At 39.8% G+C, this 20,472-nt stretch overlaps 2 protein-coding genes across 8 annotated transcripts in view; both read left to right on the top strand.

The window, feature by feature from the left end:
* IL17RD (interleukin 17 receptor D) overlaps positions 1-20,472 on the top strand; it is a 62,367-nt gene that overhangs the window by 1,272 nt on the left and 40,623 nt on the right. Inside the window, exon 1 of one of the 6 annotated variants that reach the window (XM_027728438.2) lies at positions 1,102-1,174. The exons of 1 other annotated variant lie outside the window; for it this stretch is intronic. Coding sequence is in view for 1 of the 5 variants with exons in the window: in XM_027728421.2 (XP_027584222.1) it covers positions 18,416-18,547 (132 nt within the window). In the remaining 4 variants the exon portion in view is untranslated. Of the gene's footprint in view, positions 1-1,101; positions 1,175-3,840; positions 3,910-8,246; positions 8,264-13,375; positions 13,439-18,412; positions 18,548-20,472 lie in introns of those variants that run through there. 4 more of the 6 variants (XM_039379380.1, XM_039379382.1, XM_027728448.2 and 1 more) reach the window with 4 other exon arrangements.
* On the top strand, positions 1,089-7,296 carry HESX1 (HESX homeobox 1). Of its 2 annotated transcripts, none has more exons than XM_027728505.2 (5): positions 1,089-1,174; positions 5,144-5,402; positions 5,509-5,714; positions 6,028-6,129; positions 7,044-7,296. In XM_027728505.2, the coding sequence occupies exons 2-5, from the start codon at positions 5,186-5,188 to the stop codon at positions 7,140-7,142; spliced, it is 624 nt and encodes a 207-aa protein (XP_027584306.2). In that variant the 5' UTR covers positions 1,089-1,174; positions 5,144-5,185; the 3' UTR covers positions 7,143-7,296. The 2 variants fall into 2 exon arrangements, with proteins under 2 accessions (XP_027584306.2, XP_039235319.1); XM_039379385.1 differs by lacking the exon at positions 1,089-1,174 and adding an exon at positions 3,820-3,909.

The following is a 20,472-nucleotide window of genomic DNA, read 5'->3' as shown; positions in this document are numbered from 1 at the left end:
TAAAGTCTGGTGTTAAATTACAAACAACTAAAGATTTTTGAGGTAAGTTTTTTGTTTGTTTGATAGTTTGGGTTTTTTTGGTGGGGTTGTTTTGGTTTAGTTTGGGGTTTTTTTGTTTGTTTGTTTTCCTGTAGGGAGTGGTGAAGAAATTTCCAAGTTAGTACCTTGTTCAGTCAATTCATTTACCAGCTCAGCTGTGACTCACCTGACCGAAGCAAGTCACGCTACTTCTCTCTTTCCTTGTCATATGAGGATAATAATTCAGAGTTATCTTACAAGGTATTATGAAAACAAAGTCTTGTATCTGTAATTATGTGACAGAGCATTGGCTCATGACCTGAAATGCCTCTGTTTTGTGCTGTAAGATGCATTTCCCCAGCAGAATTCAGGAAGGTAATAACTTTAAATGGAATTGAGTTCAGTTAGCTTTGTATATTTGCAGCTGTAAGTGGCAGAGAAAAAAAAATAACATTTCTTAGCTGCTATCAGTAGAGAACAGCTCCTTGAGAATGAAATGTTTTGTGGAAGAGAAAACAATATCCTAACAAACATGTCCTTTAATATGCAGTAATGTGCTTTATTATCCCTGCTGGCATGTACCATAGAAACGTGTCTTGTTTCTGTTGATCTTAGTAATTCAGTTTAATGATTTGGTTTAGTGGGTGGCCTTTCTAATAATTCTGAAGTGTACCAGGGCTTCTCAGCTTTTTTAATATGTCCTTTATGCTGACACATTCTGTGTGTTACTTGTTACTTTTCTTGTTCTTACCTTTTGTGCATGTTTTTCCAAATGATACAAGGTATCTAAAAGTTTTATTTGAGCTACGAATTTGACACCAACAGATGAGATTTGATAGTAAGGAATTGAAGAATCCCTCTGAACCCTTTAATAAGTACATTTTTAGTGTTACACTGCTTTCAGCATTTTAGGCTTTTTCTTATCGTGTGATTTATTTTTTGATTTGGGTTTTCTGATTTGTGGGACTGACGGGGGTTTTTTGTCCTTTCTGCAAAATATTTACTAAGAGGCCTTAAAAATGAGAGGAACTAACACTTGGCACTATATAAACAGGAAGAAAAGCAGCCAGCAGCTCTTTAGAGTATTCCAGATGTGTGCCCTAATGGAGAGAACATTTTGCCTCTGCTGGAGAGTGAAAGGAGCTGTGTGGATAAGGTAGGCTTTAATTGCATGTTTCTCACTGTTTAACACACTGTTTCTCAGACTTTTGCTCGTGGCACCCTTGGATTTACCTTGAATTTATCTGTCTTCACTTGGGTCAAAACAGCTTTTTGGCTTCAGCCAAAAAAATAGCTACTTCTTTTTGGTCATGTTTTGTTGAAATTGGTGTTACCATTTTTGCTTAAAAAAAGCCTTTGACTTATGAAGCTGATGTAGAATATAGTGTGTGTTCATCATGTTCAAAACATATCTGAAAGGGAGCTTTATACAGAACAACTTCTGAGGTGGTAAAACATTCATGCAGTGGGTTAAAGAAGCTGTGGGAAAGGTGAGATGAAAGGCAAATGTTTGGAGTGTGATAAGTAATCAAGAAAGATTATATATACCGTTTATACCTTTTCATAAAGCTGAAAATGTCCAGTGAAAGGTGACCCGGCAGCAATGGAGGAGAAGAGCAAAAGGCAGCAAGAGGAAGGGTTGGAGTTTCAGCCCAAAGCCCCCAAGAGCTCTCGGTGTGGTCTCTTGAGCTGCTGTAAACAGCCCTTAGAGGCTTCACATCTCTAAAGAACAAGAGCTTCATCTACTAAATGGATGAACTCCACTGTCCCTGGGCAAAAAACAGTGGTGCAAAGTCTGAAAGGGAGATTAGTTTGCTGCCTCATCAAGAATGGGATGCTGTAAGAGGATTGGATTTGCATATCCAAGGAGCAGTGAGTTCTCCTATAATTGATTAGTTAGGATTCTCAACCTAATGTTTGTTGTGTTGCTCTAATTGCCACTACAGAGGTATTTAGCTAAAGGTCTATAGGTAATTTCACATAGGTTGCAAGGCAAGTATTGATAATCTCTAATGGGCCAAAATAACAAAATGCAGTTTTGAAGTGGAGGCTCAAGGTCCATTTACAGTTACAGTAGGAATTCCTAGAAATTTAATCTGTAATACCAGCTATTCCTGAATCTAAAACTTGAAGTATTCTGTCCTGTGGAAAGTGTATCTCCATCCTAATTTCTTACAGAAAGTTCTGGTGACTGTTTATCTTGATGACAAATAGTTTTACTCTATAGCTCAGCAAACTTCTCTTCAAAGAAACCCAGCAACTTTTGAATGAGAGACCTGCAGCCAGACTTTCCAGTCTTTCATCTCTTCATATATGTTGTTTAAGAATCATAGAATGGGTTGGGTTGGGAAGGCCCTTTAGAGATCATCCAGTTCCAGTGCCCCTTTGGGACTTTTTTCACTCAATAAGGTCACTCGAAGCCCCATCCAATCTCATCTTGGACACTTGAAGGGATATAATGGAATTTTGGTATAATGCATACTTCTTATCTCTAGAATAATTTGTCTTTTCATGTGACTTTTTTATAAACTTCTGCTCCTATATGCACTTGCAATCATGAACTCTGTTTGAAAACAGGAGTATTGAGATGTTTGTGACTGCATTGCAGTCTCCAGCTCTGATTCAATTCAACATTGAGCAATGAATATAACATGATTAATTTAGAGATAACATGATTTCTTACTCCTATGACATTGCTGAAGGAATTTAACAGCTGGGAAGCCCAAACACTGGATGGCAGTGTTGGGTGATGTCCTGGCCTATGCCAAGTGAATGAGTTAACTGGCTTTGACCTATTTTATGGAAATTCATTTTGAGAGCTACTAAGATCTCTTTTCCTTGAAAATTCATTAAAAAGCTCTGAAAGAATGTTTCCAACTGGGAGTTAAAAGCAGACTATCCTGAAGGATGGGGTTTTTTCCATCTTCCACAATCACAGAGAGACCAGATATAACTTATAAATACTGGGTTAACTTCATGGTTAGCTTTGGGAAGGTGTGTGGAAGATATGAGCCTCTCATAAATGTCTCTCTGACCACCACACATCCTTGTCTTTATTGATAGCTCCTGGTAGCTTCCTGAAGGGAACACCTGTGGGGGTATTTATGTCTTTGGGACGTGAAGGTGTGGTAATCTGAGTCTCAGCTGTGTGGCTCACGTTGATTTCATTCATATTTATCCAGGAGAAATCAATATTTTTTACATCTGTTTTGTGTCACTGTGTTGGTTTTTTAAGTTGTTTAAGAAAAATAGTGGGCTGTGTTTGAAAACTAGCTTTTTGTATTATAATCATTCAGAGGGTTTTTTGTATTATTGTTATTACCCACTGGTTTCTGGATTGAAGAGTGTCTCTCTCTGTTGGTGATCATGCTTGTTAGCTCTTTGGGACAGAGAAACCTGTAAGCAGCTCCAAGTTCAATACAGAAGGAGATGTATTGTTTTCTTTTTGACTTTATGTGTTTTGTAGGATTTAAAAAAGAAAATTAAAAGCTGGTGTTCCACTTAGAGATTGTAGAGGCAGAAAACTGATCTACCTATCCCTGCTATACAGGAGGCTTTGCATGGTCTCCTCAGTAACTCCTGGGCCTGGTGTGCAGGCTGAACACTCTGAACTGCTTTGTTGGGGCCAGAGCTTGCCTAGTTGGGCACAGCTGTACTGAGACATAAAGGGCTGTAAAGCCCTTGCTTAACTCTGCTTCCCAGTGACCTCTAGTTCACCAACTCCTCCAGCAAGCTGTGGTTTCATACCCAGGTCCTTCTGGCTTTGCTGTAAATCTACCCTTGTGGTTGCCGGGCTGTCAAATGGTGGCTGGAGCTCAGCTCGCAGGTGGTCACTGCAGGTGGATTGGTGCCTCTCCAAGATCCAGTGATGTGTGCTGAGAAGTGCCCTCGGTAAGAGCACTCCTTGAATTGTCACTTTTGAAGAGTTTGGTTTGACAACAATCTTATTGCACAACACAAAATCAGGCCAGTAAGAAGGGGAACCTTTTGCATCCTGAAACGAAAATACTGTTTTCATTTTTGCGTGTTATAAAGTAAAGCTTTGCCCAAAATAAAAAAAGGAGGAATTTCTGTAGAGAAGTTGTCCTGAACCAAAACCTGGTTTTGAGCATGTGACATGTGAATTGTGTGGCTGATGGCTGAGGCTGAATATAAAAATGTTATAGTCGGTAGTTTCTCTACAATGGATGAGATCAGAATTCTGTTTGCAGACTTTGAGCCTCGTTAAAAAGCCTTTATCTCCTTTCTCCTCACTACTCATATATTTTTTTGTAATTTTAAGTGTTTGCTCTGTAGGATTTAAATATACTTCTACCGGATATAAACCTACAGGAAGGGAGGGACCTCTACCAGAAAAAGGGAGTTTTTAAACCAGTAAATTTGAGTGTACTGCTTCCTTTACTTTAAGTTTTGCTTTTATGTTGCAAAGAATTATCAGGAAATGTCACATCTGGTATGTTTCAGAGAAGCTGCAACAAAGTTATTTTAATAAGAAAAATGAATGCATGAATTATTTAAAATAGTTGGTGCAACTGTTCCTATTAACTAATCCAGGCACTTGGAAGGCAATTACACTGAGCTTTGACAACATTGCCAACCCACTGCACAGTGCCTTATGCCAAAAGCTATTGTTGTTTCATTGACCACGTTCGCCATTACATATGCATATGAAAAAACAGAGGCATTTTCATCGGGATTACCCTAATAGCATTAAGAGATTATTTTTAAAATTTCCTTGGAAGGAAATTCACTTAAATGAGATTACTTATTACTTGACTGGTTTCCTATCATGCTGCTATGTTTAGGTAAGTGGAGTCCATTAGAGTATAAAGTTTTTTAAAAAACTGATTTTATACATTAATGATTTCAAATAAAAGAGAAGTGCTATATTTGTGCACAGCTTCTTTTGAGAAAGTTAAGTCGATGCTCTGGTTAGGAGAGATAACACTTTTTGTCCGCCTTGGTGGCCCCCCTAGTGTCACCATTAGTTGCTAATTACTTGCAAACAAATAAACAATTAACTCCTCGTGCCTCTTGGTGGGAGAGTTTTCATTGACATGCTAAAACTTTCTAATAAAAGATTTTAATTAATGACGTTGCAAATCCAACCCCCTTGTCAACACAGCTATAAGGACTCGTGGAGAAATGCAAGTGCAGTGTCCCTGCTATGCTGGCTGAGGGGGAGAGCATGGCCGGGCCATCGCTGTGTGCTGCCAGTACAGCAGCAGCCCCTCAGAACCTTCACAAAGTGTCCGACTTTGTAGAAAATAAAAGCACACACTGCTCGTTTTCAATCGAAAGTATTTTGGGACTGGAGCAGAAAAAGGATGCCATTCCAGCTGTGAAACCTCACAGACCCTGGGTGGATGCATGCACCAGCTTGGGTAAGTCAGTCTGGTTTGTAGTCTCTCAGGCTCTTACTCTAAAAATATTGGCATGTTTATATTGGAAACCAGTAAAATGAAGCTCTCCTTTGCTTTCTTTTTCTAGTTTTAGGTGATGACAGTAATCCCCACCTGCAAATGCCTGTTGTTTGCTATGAAGATCCATTATTTCATGCTAACAGTGATCCAGCGCAAGAGGAAAAAGTTTTGAAATGTGAAAAATATTTTTCAGTCACTGAAAGGCTGTCTTTCAAACGGGAATTGAGCTGGTACAGGGGTAGAAGACCCAGAACTGCATTCACTAGAAACCAGGTAGGGCTTTTCTCAGTATTTAACAAGTGAGTAACAATGGAGTTCAGTGAAATGTTGGTAGAAGCCTGAAACAGCTGCCTGATGCAGTGTGAGGTACTTCTGCAGAGAGAAATGCAATCAGGATCTAGTGCCAATTAACAGGAATGTTGCTAATTTCAGCAGACCTGTGTTTATGCATGGAATCAGAGTTGTGCAAACCCTGCTTGGAAGTCTCCTGTTGAACAAACTAAACCTGTTTTTCTGTATTTCTTTTCTGTATTACTGCTATGAAAGTAGTGACAACTATTCAACAAGTGTGTTTTAAACTCCTCAGATTGAAGTCTTGGAAAATGTTTTTAAAATGAACTCCTACCCCGGCATTGATATTAGAGAAGAGCTAGCTCGCAAATTAGACTTAGATGAAGACAGGATCCAGGTAATTAAAAATGTATTTGAACTTTTCTCTAATTGCATTTATATGTACCCTCTGGTTATATAAATAAGTAGTTTGACAGCAGTAGCAATAATATTAATAATCTCAATATGAATCAATGTACATATAGGTAGTATGCCCTCAATGATTTGTGAAATAGAAGCCATTTAATTCCTTCTGAAAGCTAAAACCTTATTCCATAGCATTGGTGAGGCAATAATCACTATAATACTTCCATGATATCTGCTCTGTTAATCTCTAGTTATCATGTATGTAACTTGATCATTTACTTCCATGTTTTAAAATCATGTTTATATGATGTTTATCACCATATTTGAAAAACAAATATGGAACAGGTACTGAAATAATTTGTATAACTGTCTGAGACTGTCAGTAGAGCATAGATTTGTTAAGTCAGTGTTTGAACCTCTGTCTTCATCTGATCAAAACCAAGGTCTGCTCAGGGATATCGACTATTGATTTCCACATAGTCCAATATTATACAAATATTGTAGACATTAGAATTTGGGCTTCACCTTGATGTTTATCGAGCTTTTGATGCAACTGTTATATTGGGGTTGATGGGGAAACTTGATGTCGCAAATGAAGACAGAATTCCAGATGTTTGAGATCCTCCAGGGTCTGACTATCACTGAAATTAATGCTAGTTTTTATATTAATTGCAGTGAAGCTGATCTTCCCTTTGCAGTGAAGCTGGGGATGTTACTTTCTTTGTCTGTGCTCTTAGAATTACAGCGAGTAGCTGCATGCCATCATCTGCAGATTTTAAATTTGCATTGAACTTTCAAAGAGCTGTCATCACACAAAATATTGTAGTGCCGTGTGAATATATTTGTTTCAAACATTATTCTGCTTTCAGTGCTTTCTGAAAAGCCTGCCTTCTCTTTTCATTTTAGATCTGGTTCCAGAACCGTCGTGCAAAGCTGAAAAGATCACACAGAGAATCTCAGTTTCTAATGGTGAAAAATACTTTCACCTCCAGCCTGCTAGAGTAGAAAGAAGGATGGTTTGGTGTTACAGTACTACAACAGAGCACGGAGAATTATTAATAGCCTGTATTAAGTAATGGTATAGTAATTATGATTTTATGCCCAGATTTGAAAGTTTATTATAATTTTCATTCAAATAAACTGTAAATACTTGAAGTATTATTACAATCTACTTTTTGTGGAAAAAGTGAACTTTTCCTATATCTTTGAATAAGTATTTTCAGAGAAGTTGAGATATTTTTGCAGTTTAAAAAATACAAACCCTAGGTTGCACAAGATTTTCAGCTACTGTGAATTACTACAGCTTAACTGAAGATGATTTGACAAAGCTTCAAGGTTGTAGAAAAAGTCTGTTTAAAGGCTGAAATACACAATATGCAAAATAGATTTTGCTACCCAAAACAGACTATGTGTTACATAGGAGTTTAAATAGCTTATTTGTAAAGAATATGATACCTTTTTCCAAAAATTATGTTCTTTATGAAAACTATCTCAAATGGAAGGGGTGATATTCAGCTGACTGTTCAGTTCGAACAGTTGCCCAGTTAAAAGAAGCTGAAAATTATAATCTTTTTATATAATTTCAATTAATTTAGGGTATTTGCCTATTTAATACTTCAACTTGGATATCTCCTCTCTTGTCAGTATAAGCGTTCCAGTTATGGAAGTTGCCCTATTATCTTTTAATGACAGAATGTAGCATTTCACAGGATCAAATCAGTTGGGACCAGACCAGATATCCAGATCATTGCCATTAATTTTAGGGTGTGGGATTCATTTTTATCAAACATTACATGAAAGTTAATTATCCTCATATTTGATATTCAGCCTGAAGTCAAGGAGAGCCTTATACAAAACAACCCCCACCCAACTCTTCATGGCCACAATGTAGGAAAACATTGTAAGTCCAGGTTTCTGCTGTTCTTTGTTCAGCAGAGCCCTGGGAACTTCCCTGAAGTGCTGAGGCCTTCAATGAGACTTCAGCCTGTATTTCTTACTAGACACAAATCCTACATTCTGTCATGAACAGACACGGTGTTGATCTTCCTTTCTGCATGCTTTTATCCCTGATATCTGCTGGATATCTGATATCTCCATAGGATATCTGATATCCTATGGAATGAAAGGTAAGTTTGAGAAAATGGGACAATAGAACAAAAATCATTTTAGGTAATCTCATACTAGGAAAAGCTTAAGGGAAGAATGATCTGCCTTCAGTCCTTACTTAGTATTTTGGTTCATAGGTTGAGCTATGGGAGTTCAGATAAAAACATTCCTATATTTTATGAAAAATATTGCTGAAAGGCTGCATTACTTTAGAACAGGTGGTGGCCATTTTATGTCTTTAACTTCACTGGCTCATTGCCTTCATTTTTATATAGAATCCTTAAAATCTTGAATTGTGTGAATTCTCTGGGAAGTCTTAAAGTAAAAATAACAAACTTTTATCCAATATTGAAATGTTAATTTTCTGTGGTTTTTTTGGATTTGGAAAAAAACATTCCTAACTGAACTACTGTTGTATCCTGCATTCCAAAATATTTGAGAGAACATTTACAAATAAAGCAATTCAAATTGAGCCAAACCCATTAGGAATAGTTCTTAGAGAAACTGAAATCTCAATTCAGATACCTACCTCATCTGGTAAAGCCAATATTGGGAAGGCATTCTTCTGTTTTGTTTTTCTTCACACCTCAAAACATATACTGCCCATAGCTTAACTTTATTGCAGGTAATCTGAAACTATTGTCTACTTTACTGCTGGAAACAAGGTTTCCAGCAGCAACAGATTAGACTAATCTGTACAGATTGATGCCTAAGAACCTTAGTCTATTATCTGGCAAACAGCTCAATACATTTCATGTCTCCAATAATGGAACTGGTCTCAGGTGACGGAAGTCTGACAAAGCAATTCAAGAGAAGGAGTAGAATTGTAGCAGAATAATTATAGCAGCAGCCCAGTATCCAGCTCTCAATCAGCAAATGTTACCAGCAGGGTGACTGGTTGGTGTGAGGTACTAAGGGTGTCCCACACAGTGCTGAGGGGCAAAAAGTTTTAAAGCATTGCTGCATTATTTACTTCATCTTGACTTAGCTTGTTCTTCCCAAGGTAAAGGCATTGGCAGATCAAAGGAGAACTTTTAACTTTACATTTCTACTTAAAAAGTAGAAATGATCGTTATGTGAGGGGGAGCTGGGGCTGCTCAGCCTCTTCAGGGGTGTCAGGATCCCACCTGATTGCATTGCAAAAGGAGTTCATGTGGTCAAACAGGATTGTTGGTGAGGGAGGGGAATCCAGGGCTGCTGAAGAGCCTTCGGTTCGAGATTCCTTTGTGGGGAAACAGTGCCTTGACTTGTGTGACACGAGGGGAAAGAGTTACACAGAAAATGTCGAAGACTGGTCTTTCTATTTTGGGCACCCAAAGCTTATACTGGTGGGGCCAGCAGTATTTTCAGGAGAATCCCAGGGAGTGTGAAGTGCTGTGTTAGCATGGCACTGCAGCTTCTCTTTCTTAGATTGATTAGCAAACTGGAACACTATTCATGTGCGTGTTGAGTTTAGAAGAAGAAATAAATGGGATTTCTTCTCACATGTTTTTTTGCAGGATACTGTTTATTAAGCAGTGAGGTAAGAACATGATCAAAAATGCTCAGGGATCCACATCTTTGGTGTAGCTGTGGTGTAATTGCCAGTGACTTTCATATCCCTAAGTATGTTTTACATTTGATCACATGGATGTGCTGTGGGGATGGTATTAGAGTGACAGAGTACGTAATGCATTGCCTGTGCCTTAATAAGAAAAAAACAAAAAGATAAAAAAGGAACAAAAAAGCAATGAAAGACTAGATTTTGCAAGTGTGTTTTGATCCACATTGTGAATTGGTGGGTGTGAAGTCCAGTGCCTTGAGCAAACAGAACGTCTGTGGATTCACACAGGCGCCAGGAATGCTTTTCATATCAATTTTCTGGCTCGGGATGTTGGAAGGATCTGTATATGTGCCTGGTAAAACTAATACAATACCTAGATTCCAAGGGAAATGAATATTCCTTCTTTTTGGATTTATGTTCCAGTGTTTTTTCCTTTCCTAGTTCCTAAACCAGTTTTCCTCTGCCACTGTGATGGCTTGAGAACCCAATGAGTATAGTCTGTCACTCTTTTCCTTAATCTCGTGCAATTTGGAGCAAAAAGGACAAAAGTTAGCAGGTGGTATGAGATAGTCCTCTTCATTAAAAATTATCTATGTTATTAGTCTTGTTATTAATCTCTATAATATTTTGTGAATTTGCCATTTTTAAATTGCATATGTTTCAAACTCATTATCTCATTGTGACCTTTAAAAAAATAACCTCCATAACCTTGCACCAACTCAATTATTGTACCTTTTTTTCTCTAATCCTTTCTTGCTTTTTTAGTACTGAATTTTTATTTTACCAGTCCATGTCATTCATTTTACTCCTCCTATGGTTTTAAATGTCTGTCCAAAATTTCTAGATTCTGTGGCAGTCTTTGGTCTGTGTATAACAAAATTAAGTTTTATATATTAAATGAATATATATCTTTTAATGATAGATTTCACACTTTTAATCTTTGGAATTGTATTGCATGGATCATAGTAATACTCCAAAATACTTTGGGATTCAGTTTCTATAAATGATGCCATATTAAGGAAATTAAGAAGATATCAGATGAAGTATTCTGCAGTAAAGATAGTTGGCTATTTATTTTGCTTTTTCATATTAAATCAGACTTTAAAGTCATAAATTTTGAAACAGTCTGTATTTAAACTGAAAGTGCTGGGCTGCTTCTGCCCTCTGGTGGTTGGAGTTAATAATTACAGTTCTACACGTTCATGGGATTTAATCCGGCATTCCCGAGCTGGGCTGTGGGCACAACAGGACTCTCCCACAGGGAATCACTGCCCCTTTGAACTGTTCAGACTTTGTGTCTGAATTTAAATTCCAAGTGCATACACAGTCAGGCCTGATTTGCAAAAGCTCCAAGTGGTCAATAATGAACAGAACACAATGAAAATCAGTGGGTGCTTAATATTTTTGATGGTCTGAACATCCAGTCTTTTAAAATCTTGCTTCCAATATTTCTACATTTGAGAAAGGAGTTCTCAGGAAGAATTTATTCACAGAAAGAGCTGTTAACCATTGGAATGGGCTGCCCAGGGAGGAGGAGTCACCATCCCTGGATGTGTTCAAGAAACAACTGGACGTGGAACTTCATGCCATGGTCTGGTTGACAAGGTGATATTCTGCTTGACAAAATGGACTCAATCTTAGAGGTCTTTACCAACCAAAATAATTCTGTGAAAGCATTTGGCAAAGTAGCCAGTAATTCTACAAAAATTCTAAAAAATTCTACACCCCTCATTATGGTGTAAAACTTAGAATGGCTTCTAGTATTACATCTACTGATATAATTCTTCTGAGATAATAAATACAGTGTTGTCAATGCAAATGTTTGCCAGGCAGAAACACTTATTGCCACCAGGATTTTCATTTATCATTGTTTTGTCATATTAGAAGGATAAGAAATCACTTTGTGCTCTTTAAATACCGTGCATTTCTTAACAGTTTCTCTTGCATTTCAAAGCATTCAGTCCGACTAAAATGCTAAAAAATATTATAGTGGCCACTTTAATTTCCATCATGATTCAAATATTTGTAAGTTCCCAGGTAGATGTTTGGATTGAGACACACAGTGCAATGCAGTTCTCTCACTTCAGAGATGCATCTTATTCTGTGCTACAGGATGTGGTTATCTGACTATTTCTGCAAATTGCTCTAATTGGTTTTGGCAGAGAAAGGAAGTTACAGGGAAGCATTCTCAGGGGGCACCAGCTGAGGCTGGAGACTTTAAGACATAAGTTGGCTACATGTAAATTCCAGTTTAGGAGTGGCGTTTTCAGTGGTTGCTACTATTATAATCTAATTAGAAACAATAATTATCTCTTGTAACTTACCATGTTAACAGGCTTTAACTCTCCATGGAAGTATTAACAAACCTTGTTCATTCCGGTCTTTTATTATCTGCATATTCATCTTATTCTTTCCAAAAATAAGCAGCTAACTCAATCCTGATATCCAACTGCTTCAAATTTGTGTTTTAAAATAATGTGCCAGACTCTAGATAAACAGAACCTTGAGTTTGTTTGTTTGAGAGGCAGGGCTGCCAGCAACAATTGTCATTCCTAGCAGGGCCCTTCCTCTGGTGTTTTTTAAGCCCAGTCTTGTAGAATTGCTGTGCATTCTTTTGTAAATCTGTTATAAAATGTTTTAAAATTACGCCAGAATATTTTGGGGAATATCTCTCATATAAACAAAAATTGCAATTCCCGTATGGCTCTAGCCTTGGCATTTTCTTTTGTGTGTGTATTTCCCTTGGTGGGAGTAGAATGAGGTGCTGTTGACAAAGGGCTTTCCAATCTTCTTCCACAGTGCTTGCACAATACTAAGATTTTTTTTTAAAAATTCTTCCAGCCATGTTCCTTTTGTTCTGCAACAGTATCTGTTACTAGTGTCTCCATACATTTTAATTGCAAAAATTTTCAAAACATTTCCTTCAGCTTTAATTACCCTTAGCTTTTGGCCTCAAATAACAAATGATGTCATCATGAGGTGCTTGAGCAAATAGCTCTCCCTCAGTTAAATGGGAAAGGGTTTAAGGCAGGTTATGCTCAGCGAGGGGTCCCTTAGTGTGCTAGGATTAATTTTGCAGACATTGCCACAGTATGCTGCTGAATTGCAGAACAGACTGTTAAATCAGGTTTGGGTTGTTCCTCCACTCCTTCCCTCCCCCGTATTTTCCTGCAGAAGGAAAATGACAAGCTGGCTGGCTGGAAAGTATTGTGCTGCAATAAGAAAGGGCTGAGGAGAACTAAAACTGAGAAACTTTTGTAAAGATGTTATTTTACTAGCATTTCTTGCATTTATTCAAACTGCACTGGGGGATCTTGGTTTGCATTTTTAATAGTTGTTCAAGATGAAATCTCTATATTGCTGAAATGTATTATTTTAAAATTGAACATTAAAAGTTATTCAATTGTTATTAGATAATAAAACATACATAACTTTAGGGATACAGTTGTTGGTTCGGAATATTTCTAATTCAACAGAATTTTTATTGTAAAATGACTCATCCATGCAATTTTTAATTTTCTTTGTGTCATAAATCTACTTTTCTCTAGAAGTGCAGTTTCACATTACACATAATCTGGGGTAACAGAAGGCTGCTGCTGAAAGATGCAGTCCTGACCTGCTCCATTTCTCAGAGGCGACTTGTGGCCACAGGGTGAGTCAATCCAATGTGCTTTTGGAGCAGGGAGGAGTGGGTTTGGTGGCACAGCAGTGAGTTGAATAATCTCAGAGAACTTTCTGTTCCTTTATTATATTCATATGAATGAACAGATGCAAAACTAAACAGAAACACAGAAACTTGACATTTGACTGCAAAAATTCTCTGCCAGTAGAAGGCCTGTATACAATATAGGGAACTGTGTGGTCTGGGGAGTGGTAATATTATATGAACATTTGCATCCATGCATCACTGATAAATTGTTAATTTGATGGTGATCAGAGGTAATTTTCATATAATGACTGTTTGGCCTATTTCAGTCATTTCCTTTTTGCCTTAACTTACTCCTACATCTGATGCTAACTTGAGCCTTTAGGAATATAGGACTGAAACTTCTTTGGTCATTAAGTGCAATTTCCTGTAGAAGAGATTAAGTCATCCAGAAAGGTCACAAGACCACTCACTCTCTACTCTCTGAACTCTACAAGCCTCAAAACATATCCAAATACCTGAAGACAGACTTGAGATTTTTAAGAAAGAAAGCTCAAACATGACAGTGTGACAAAAAGAAGTGAGCAGGAGAGAAACATTACTGCCAGTACAGTAGAAGGGTTTCTGCAAGGTCTGTCTTAGTCAGGATTAAGGACTGGATACTCAGTTTAAGGACTTGTGGCAAAGCATCTGGGTATAGAAGTGGTGGCTGCCAGTGTCAAAGCAGAATTCATGCATCTAATTTCACTTTCAAGTCCCATCTGGACACAGCAGCAGAAGTGCCAATAAATGTGTGGACACCACAGGGGGCAGTGGGCTGCCAGGACAGCTTGCTGTGTGCTCTTTGCCTTTCACCAGGGAGGAGCAGCCAGTGGGGTGGAATTGTTCTGGAGGCTGGCACCCACTGGTACTGCCTGCATGACCTTAGGAAGTAGAGTGTGTGTCTACAGAAAGCAGCAAATTAAATCCAAAGAATGCTACACGTAGGGGTCTCCTCCTGTCTTACTAAGGGGCAGAGTCTTTCCTGACTCCAAATCTAATTATTGGTTTAGCCCTGAGCATATGTGCAAGACATAAAAGCAGCCATCTTTGTGACTCAGTGCTTAAGTTTCCTTATCTATAAAATGGGACTGGTAATACAGATTTTGCTCTCAGAACTTTCTGTTTCGTGAATTTTTGCCACATTTCTCAAGGCCTAGTGATTTAATGGTTGCCTTGAACAAGATAATTATTTATAACAATTGATAGAGTTGATGCAAATTTCAATTCAGTTTTATGGCCTGGGATTGCTGTCTTATCAGCTGGTAACCTTTCACTTGAGCCTAGCCAGATCATTTGAAACTATGGCATGTTATAATACAGGGGATTCCATCAGAACAGAATTTTGTGACCCCTGATACCAGTGGGAATGTTCCTGCCCTTGCTCAAAGTGTCCACATCCATTCCACACTTTCTACTTCCGTTCTTAAGGTTTGACACCGGAAGCTTTCTTGCTCTATCTTATGCTGGATGCTCATCTTGTAGATAAACCACCTCCACTGAAGTGAGACAACTTTGAATAACTGGGTGCTTTCAAAAGATCTGGTTTTCTGCCTTCCAGTATCTGTCAGATGAAGTTCCAGAAGACCCTCCCATTGAGGGTTTCTCTTCTGGGATCTCTTTTAGCACACTGTTTGCTTGGCTCCCCATAGCTCATCCTCATTTCCCAACAGCGGGCGATGTCTGTCTGTAACAGGAGTGGGATATTGCAATAGCTGACTGTCTGACTTAGCTGAATATCCTCCAAGCCTTTCTGGCCCAAAAGTGAGCTGTTTTCATAATTTCTTTCGCAGTCAAGGTCAATCTCCCTTGCAGAGAGTTCAGTGCTAGAAATATGAACTGTGGATGGAGACACAACTTCCAAGTCTAAGAGGGAATTTTTGCTAAGCGATAGAAAGATCTGGCAGTGAATTTTTAACCATATTATCAGAAGTTTTTATTACATGAGTTTTTGGGTTTTTATAGGAATTGCTGAGTTCTCACTTTCTCCTCCATTTCGGAACAGCTGCTCAGAAAAGGGAAGGGAAAAAAAAGGTTTTTAGCTTTAAGCAAGAAGGGAGAGTAGCAACCAAAACCAGCTGTAGAATGCAGGATATTGATACCCATGACTTCTGGATATTATGCATTCTCTACTACTTGGAAAAAAGAGACTGTTGTGAAAAGGACAAAAGAGCCCACAGACAAGCAGAGTCCCCACAGCCACTTTTGCCCTTACATTAGCTCACAGCAGTTTGGAGAATCTAGCTAAAAACATTAACTCTGGTCGTTTGATTCCTGCCTCTCCGCTACTGTTTTCCACAAAAGATTTCACTGGAAATTATTCTAAATGCATATGAAGCAATGCAATACTTCTGTATTCAGTCAGTTCCTTCACAGGACTAAGTTGGACGTGGTGGTGTAGAGGAATTTTTTTTTAAGATGTGTAATTTTGTTATTAGCACAAGCTGAACTATTGGGAAGGGGGCTCAATGATTTTTTTCAGAGTCATCTTTGCTTTGTGCTACTAAGTTTGAGGTCTTAGTAAATACAACTGATCATTTTGCTGCTTTCTGGGTACTGCTGGTAGAACCAGTGGCAGCTGAGAGTTCTTCAGTTATTCTGCTACCGAGGCAAAGTCACTATTCATTCTGTCTTTGTTAATGTTACAGTCCTCATAGGCTAATACATCAATAGCACAGATAATGCTAATTTTCCTTAGCCCTCACTTAAAAATTACAGCTTCTCCAGCAGTTTAGCTCTTTAAGAGAAAAAGCCAAATAGTTCTCCCCATGGTTTAGAAGATTTGTTTGCAGATCAATGGAGATGTGTTCAACAGAGAATCATTGCTTGTCATAGATGGTTATGGGCAGCAGAGGTATTATTGACCGGAAAATAAGCTGTACCTATATCTTTCTTCCTGTAGCCATGACATTGTATTTTTTTATGTCCTTTGTAGTGCATTCAAACATAAAAGGGCTTGTTATTTATAGGTTTTACACCATCTGACTTGATTAAAAAAAAAAAGCTTATGTAGTTTTCAAGCCTACTGGGTCACTTCTGAGTAATGCAAGGAGGAAGTAAAGCAAGAATACCCAGGTAGAAGTGTATGGTGTACAGTCAGAAAACATGTGCTAAACTTTCCATTCTGGTCTGGGATATACTTGACCAAAAACATCTCATAAAATCAGTGAAATTCCACCTATAGACTTAATAGTCCCTTTTTCAGAATTCCAGCCTGCAGTGGAAATGGAGATCAAAAGTAAGAATCACTTGTTCCCAGAGCCCATAAGAACTATGGCCTAATCTCCAATTTGTGCTAAAAAAAAGTTTAATGGTAGAAATGTACTTTCTGTTCATGTCACAATGAAGGGCTATAACCTGTTTTCAAAGGTAACTGTGGTTGAAAGAACTGTGATCCATCAACTTAACCAAGCAGTTTAAGAGAGTTTTGTTGTATAATTTTCACCAATAGCCACAAAGAATGAAAATCCTGTGATAGGTGTAAAACCAGTGCTAGTTAAAAATTACCAGCTGGTCATGTTTCCTTTCAACTGATTGGCTTAGTGGTGGTTTTACACACTATTTTAATCCAAACTGTAATGTCTTGTATAATACTGATGGGTGTGTCTGTTCCATTAAGGTTATGGCTTTAATCACAGGATTAATCATAGCAACAGAATGTACTAAAATCAAAGTTTTAGAAAATAATTGGAGTTAAGTGATGTGTAAGAAGTGATGTATGATGAGGCCCTGGGCTACCTTATCTAAAACTGAAGTTAGGGCTACTTTGAGCAGACAGTTAGGCCTTGTGACCTCCTGAGGTCCCTTCCAAGCTGAACATCCTGTGGGTCTGTGCTTTGGAGGAGCCTTGGACTGCTCTGCCTCTTACGTGACTTTGAGAATTTCAGGCAGGGCGGTTATAATTGATGTGATTCATGGATATCTTGGAGGAGCTTGCATTTGAAATTTATTAGAAGTGTGATTTATTTTATTTTAAAGATAAGTGTTTTGGTCAGAACATATCAAAATTAACTCCAGTTAAAAAGCTGAAATCTTTATCGCTACGTGTGACTTCCATTGCATTTTCTGCAATGATAGTATATTATTTCTCCAGCTTGTCTTCCTGAATTAAAGAGTAATTAAAGAGTGGCTGAAGGAGCTGGGGTTGTTTAGTCTGGAGAAGAGGGGGCTTAGCTGTGACCTTATCCCTCTCTACAACTACCTGAAAAGAGGTTGTAGCCAGGTGGGGGGCGGCCTCTTCTGACAGGTAATAAGTGACAGGGGGAGAGAATATAACCTTAAACTGTGCCAGGCGAGGTTTAGGTTGGACATTAGGAGGAATTTCTTCACAGAAGTTGACATGGTGGTGTTGGGTCATAGGTTACACTTAATAATGTCAGAAGTGTTTTCCAATCTGATTGATTCTGTGATTCTGTAAAGCATGAAATATTGTTGAAGATCTGTGATTGGTCTTTGGCTTGTTGCCCTGACGTTGTGAAGCACCTGGACTGTTCCCCTGTGGGTTTGTATCACTAAGCGGCACCTCTCTTCCTTGCGGTGTAGCAAATGGATCAGCAATGCGGTTCCGCACCGCGGAACGAGGATGGGGAGCCGGGCAGGTACTGGCCGGACCCCGCTGTGTGCAGGAGGGGGGCTGCAGCGCGCCGCTGTCCCGGGGAGCCCCCGCGTCCCGAGGGCTCCCCGGGAAGAGAAGGAAAGGGAGGGGAAGAGAAAAGTGCACAGGCGGGGAAAGCGGCCGGAGGGGGTCCCGCTCCCTCCCATTGTTGCCGTTTGCCGAGGCTGGAGCGGGGCGGGGGCGGCGGGGCCGGGGCTCGGGCGGACCCCCCGCCCCCGGCCGGGCGCGCATGCACAGACACTCAGGCACAGACACACGCACGGACACGGCACGGACACACGGACACGGGGCAGCGCCGCCGCCCCCGCCCCGCCGGGCTCGCTGGGACCATGGCACCGGGGTTGCCCCTCGGCTCCGTCCTCCTCGCCCTCGCCGCCTGGCTCGGGGCTCCCCGGCTCGCCGCGGCCACCGGAGCAGCGAGCGGCAGGAGGGGCCCGGCGGCCGATGCGTGCGGAGGGAGGGTGAGTAGAGCGAAGCGGAGCTGCTGCCGGTGCGGGGAAGGGGTTCTGCAAACTGCGGGGAGAAGCGGAGGTTCCGCGGCTCGGGCGCTGTCCCGGGCCGGGAGAGCCGCGCTGCGCCGGGGGAGGGAGGGAGCGAGCGGGCTGTGAGGGGACACCTCTGCAACTAATAACGCTGCCCCGGGGCTCCGCATCTGGGAGTTAATTGCGGCCGGGAGAGAGGGTGGCATTGCCCGGGAAGGGATATTTATTGGTTTGTCGCCTGGGGGAGGGAGGCAGCTCGGAGCCGGCGAGTGTGAAGAAGTCACTCAACAGGTCCTTTACCACCAGCGCGCTCCCTTTCCCCGAGCCGACCTGCGCGGCGAGGAGGATAAAAGCGATCGCTGGGGCTTTGTTATTTTAATGATTCGAGGCCGGCTTGGGGTCTTAGCTCCGGGCCTGATCATTATACAGAGGATGTAGGAAATTTACGGGAGGGGGAAGGGGGAGGAAGGTGATAAACGTTTTGTTACTGGGCTTTGCCTTTTGTTCCTGTTTCTGGTGTGTTTTGCTGTCAGACTTTTCTCGATTGCTTTTTTTCCCCTTAAGTATCTTTTAATAACTTTTGAGTTGAGTGTTTTGGTTTGTTTCCTTTCTTTCTCCTGATATTACAGGTTTAGTTGAAGCGTGGTGATCCGGGAACATTGGAGGGAACACAACTGACTTTCATTGCTTTTCCTTATTGTTAGACTGTCACTAAGGATTTTCTTGGTTTCAGATCAGGTCCTTTGAGAGCGTTGCTGCAACACACAGTTCAGAAGTTTGTAGGGCATAGTTTAGAAAGGAGAAAGCACCGGGAAATGTGTAAAAGAACGGCGTGGAAAAACAGAGTTCAGACCCTGATAAAGCTTAAGACCTAAATCTTTATGTTGGATGGAACTGTTAAAGGTTTAGACTCCCCTATTAGGCCTCTTTAACTGAGAATTGGGAATAAAATGTTTTGGCTCAGTATGTCTATTGTATGTTCCATCAGACGTGGGCAGGATGCTACACAGGCTCATAACAACCACTCTATATTTGTGTAGAGTTTTGCATCAGTTATTAAGTAAATTATCACTATTAAAAGTCATAACACTTGATTAGTGTATTTTGACGTTTATAGAAATGTGCAGATGCAGTGTATTCTGGATTTATTTTTGCTTACATAATTGATGTAATTTTGTGTATTAAACAGGAATGTGCCACAATATAGTTATTTTAATATAGTGATTTTGACTGGCTTTTAGATGAGTAAAACTTAACTCTTTCCAATTAGCATAACCCCCTTCTTTGTCTTTATTGCTCACAACAAATGTACCATCTTAGCTTATAAAATATTTGTACTAGTTTCTGGTTTTATGGTATTTTCAGCTTCAAGTTCAGGCTTTCCTAGCCAATTAGTGCGATACCTTGTGTGATTGTGTAGCTGTAATTTCGTAGTCCGATTTTGTAACACTGCTCTTGCGAGTGATTGCCTCCATAACCCAGGCAGGGCAGCGTTTATTAGAGTAATGATTGCAGGATGGTACCCATTGTCTCAGTTATGTGGTATTTATCTTGGGCTGCATGTAAGTTTTGAGTAGACTTGACGTACTATTAAATGACTGATGGCCCCTCTAACACATTGTCTGCTCTGGAGCAGGGTTGCCTTTGAAGTAGTACCCTGTAGGAAGTAAAGAGACTATTTGCTCTATTAAAATTCCTTGGTATTTCCTCTGTTTAACCACAGGCCACTTCCCCTCTGCCACTCTAAACACTGCAGGGACACTGACTGATTGAAAAGACACAAGCCCTAAGTAATTGTATCCTATTCAAATAGATATTCTTATTGCAGGTTATTTATAAGTAGCGTCTAATTAATGTATGCTAAGGGCAAGAATAAATGAAGTGGTTGAATTGAGGTAATTCTC

Source organism: Pipra filicauda, unplaced genomic scaffold, assembly GCF_003945595.2.
Source record: "Pipra filicauda isolate LSUMZ 115617 unplaced genomic scaffold, ASM394559v2 scaffold165_size2600900_pilon, whole genome shotgun sequence".
Classification (NCBI taxonomy): domain Eukaryota; kingdom Metazoa; phylum Chordata; class Aves; order Passeriformes; family Pipridae; genus Pipra; species Pipra filicauda.
This window is presented reverse-complemented; position numbering and strand designations above follow the sequence as displayed.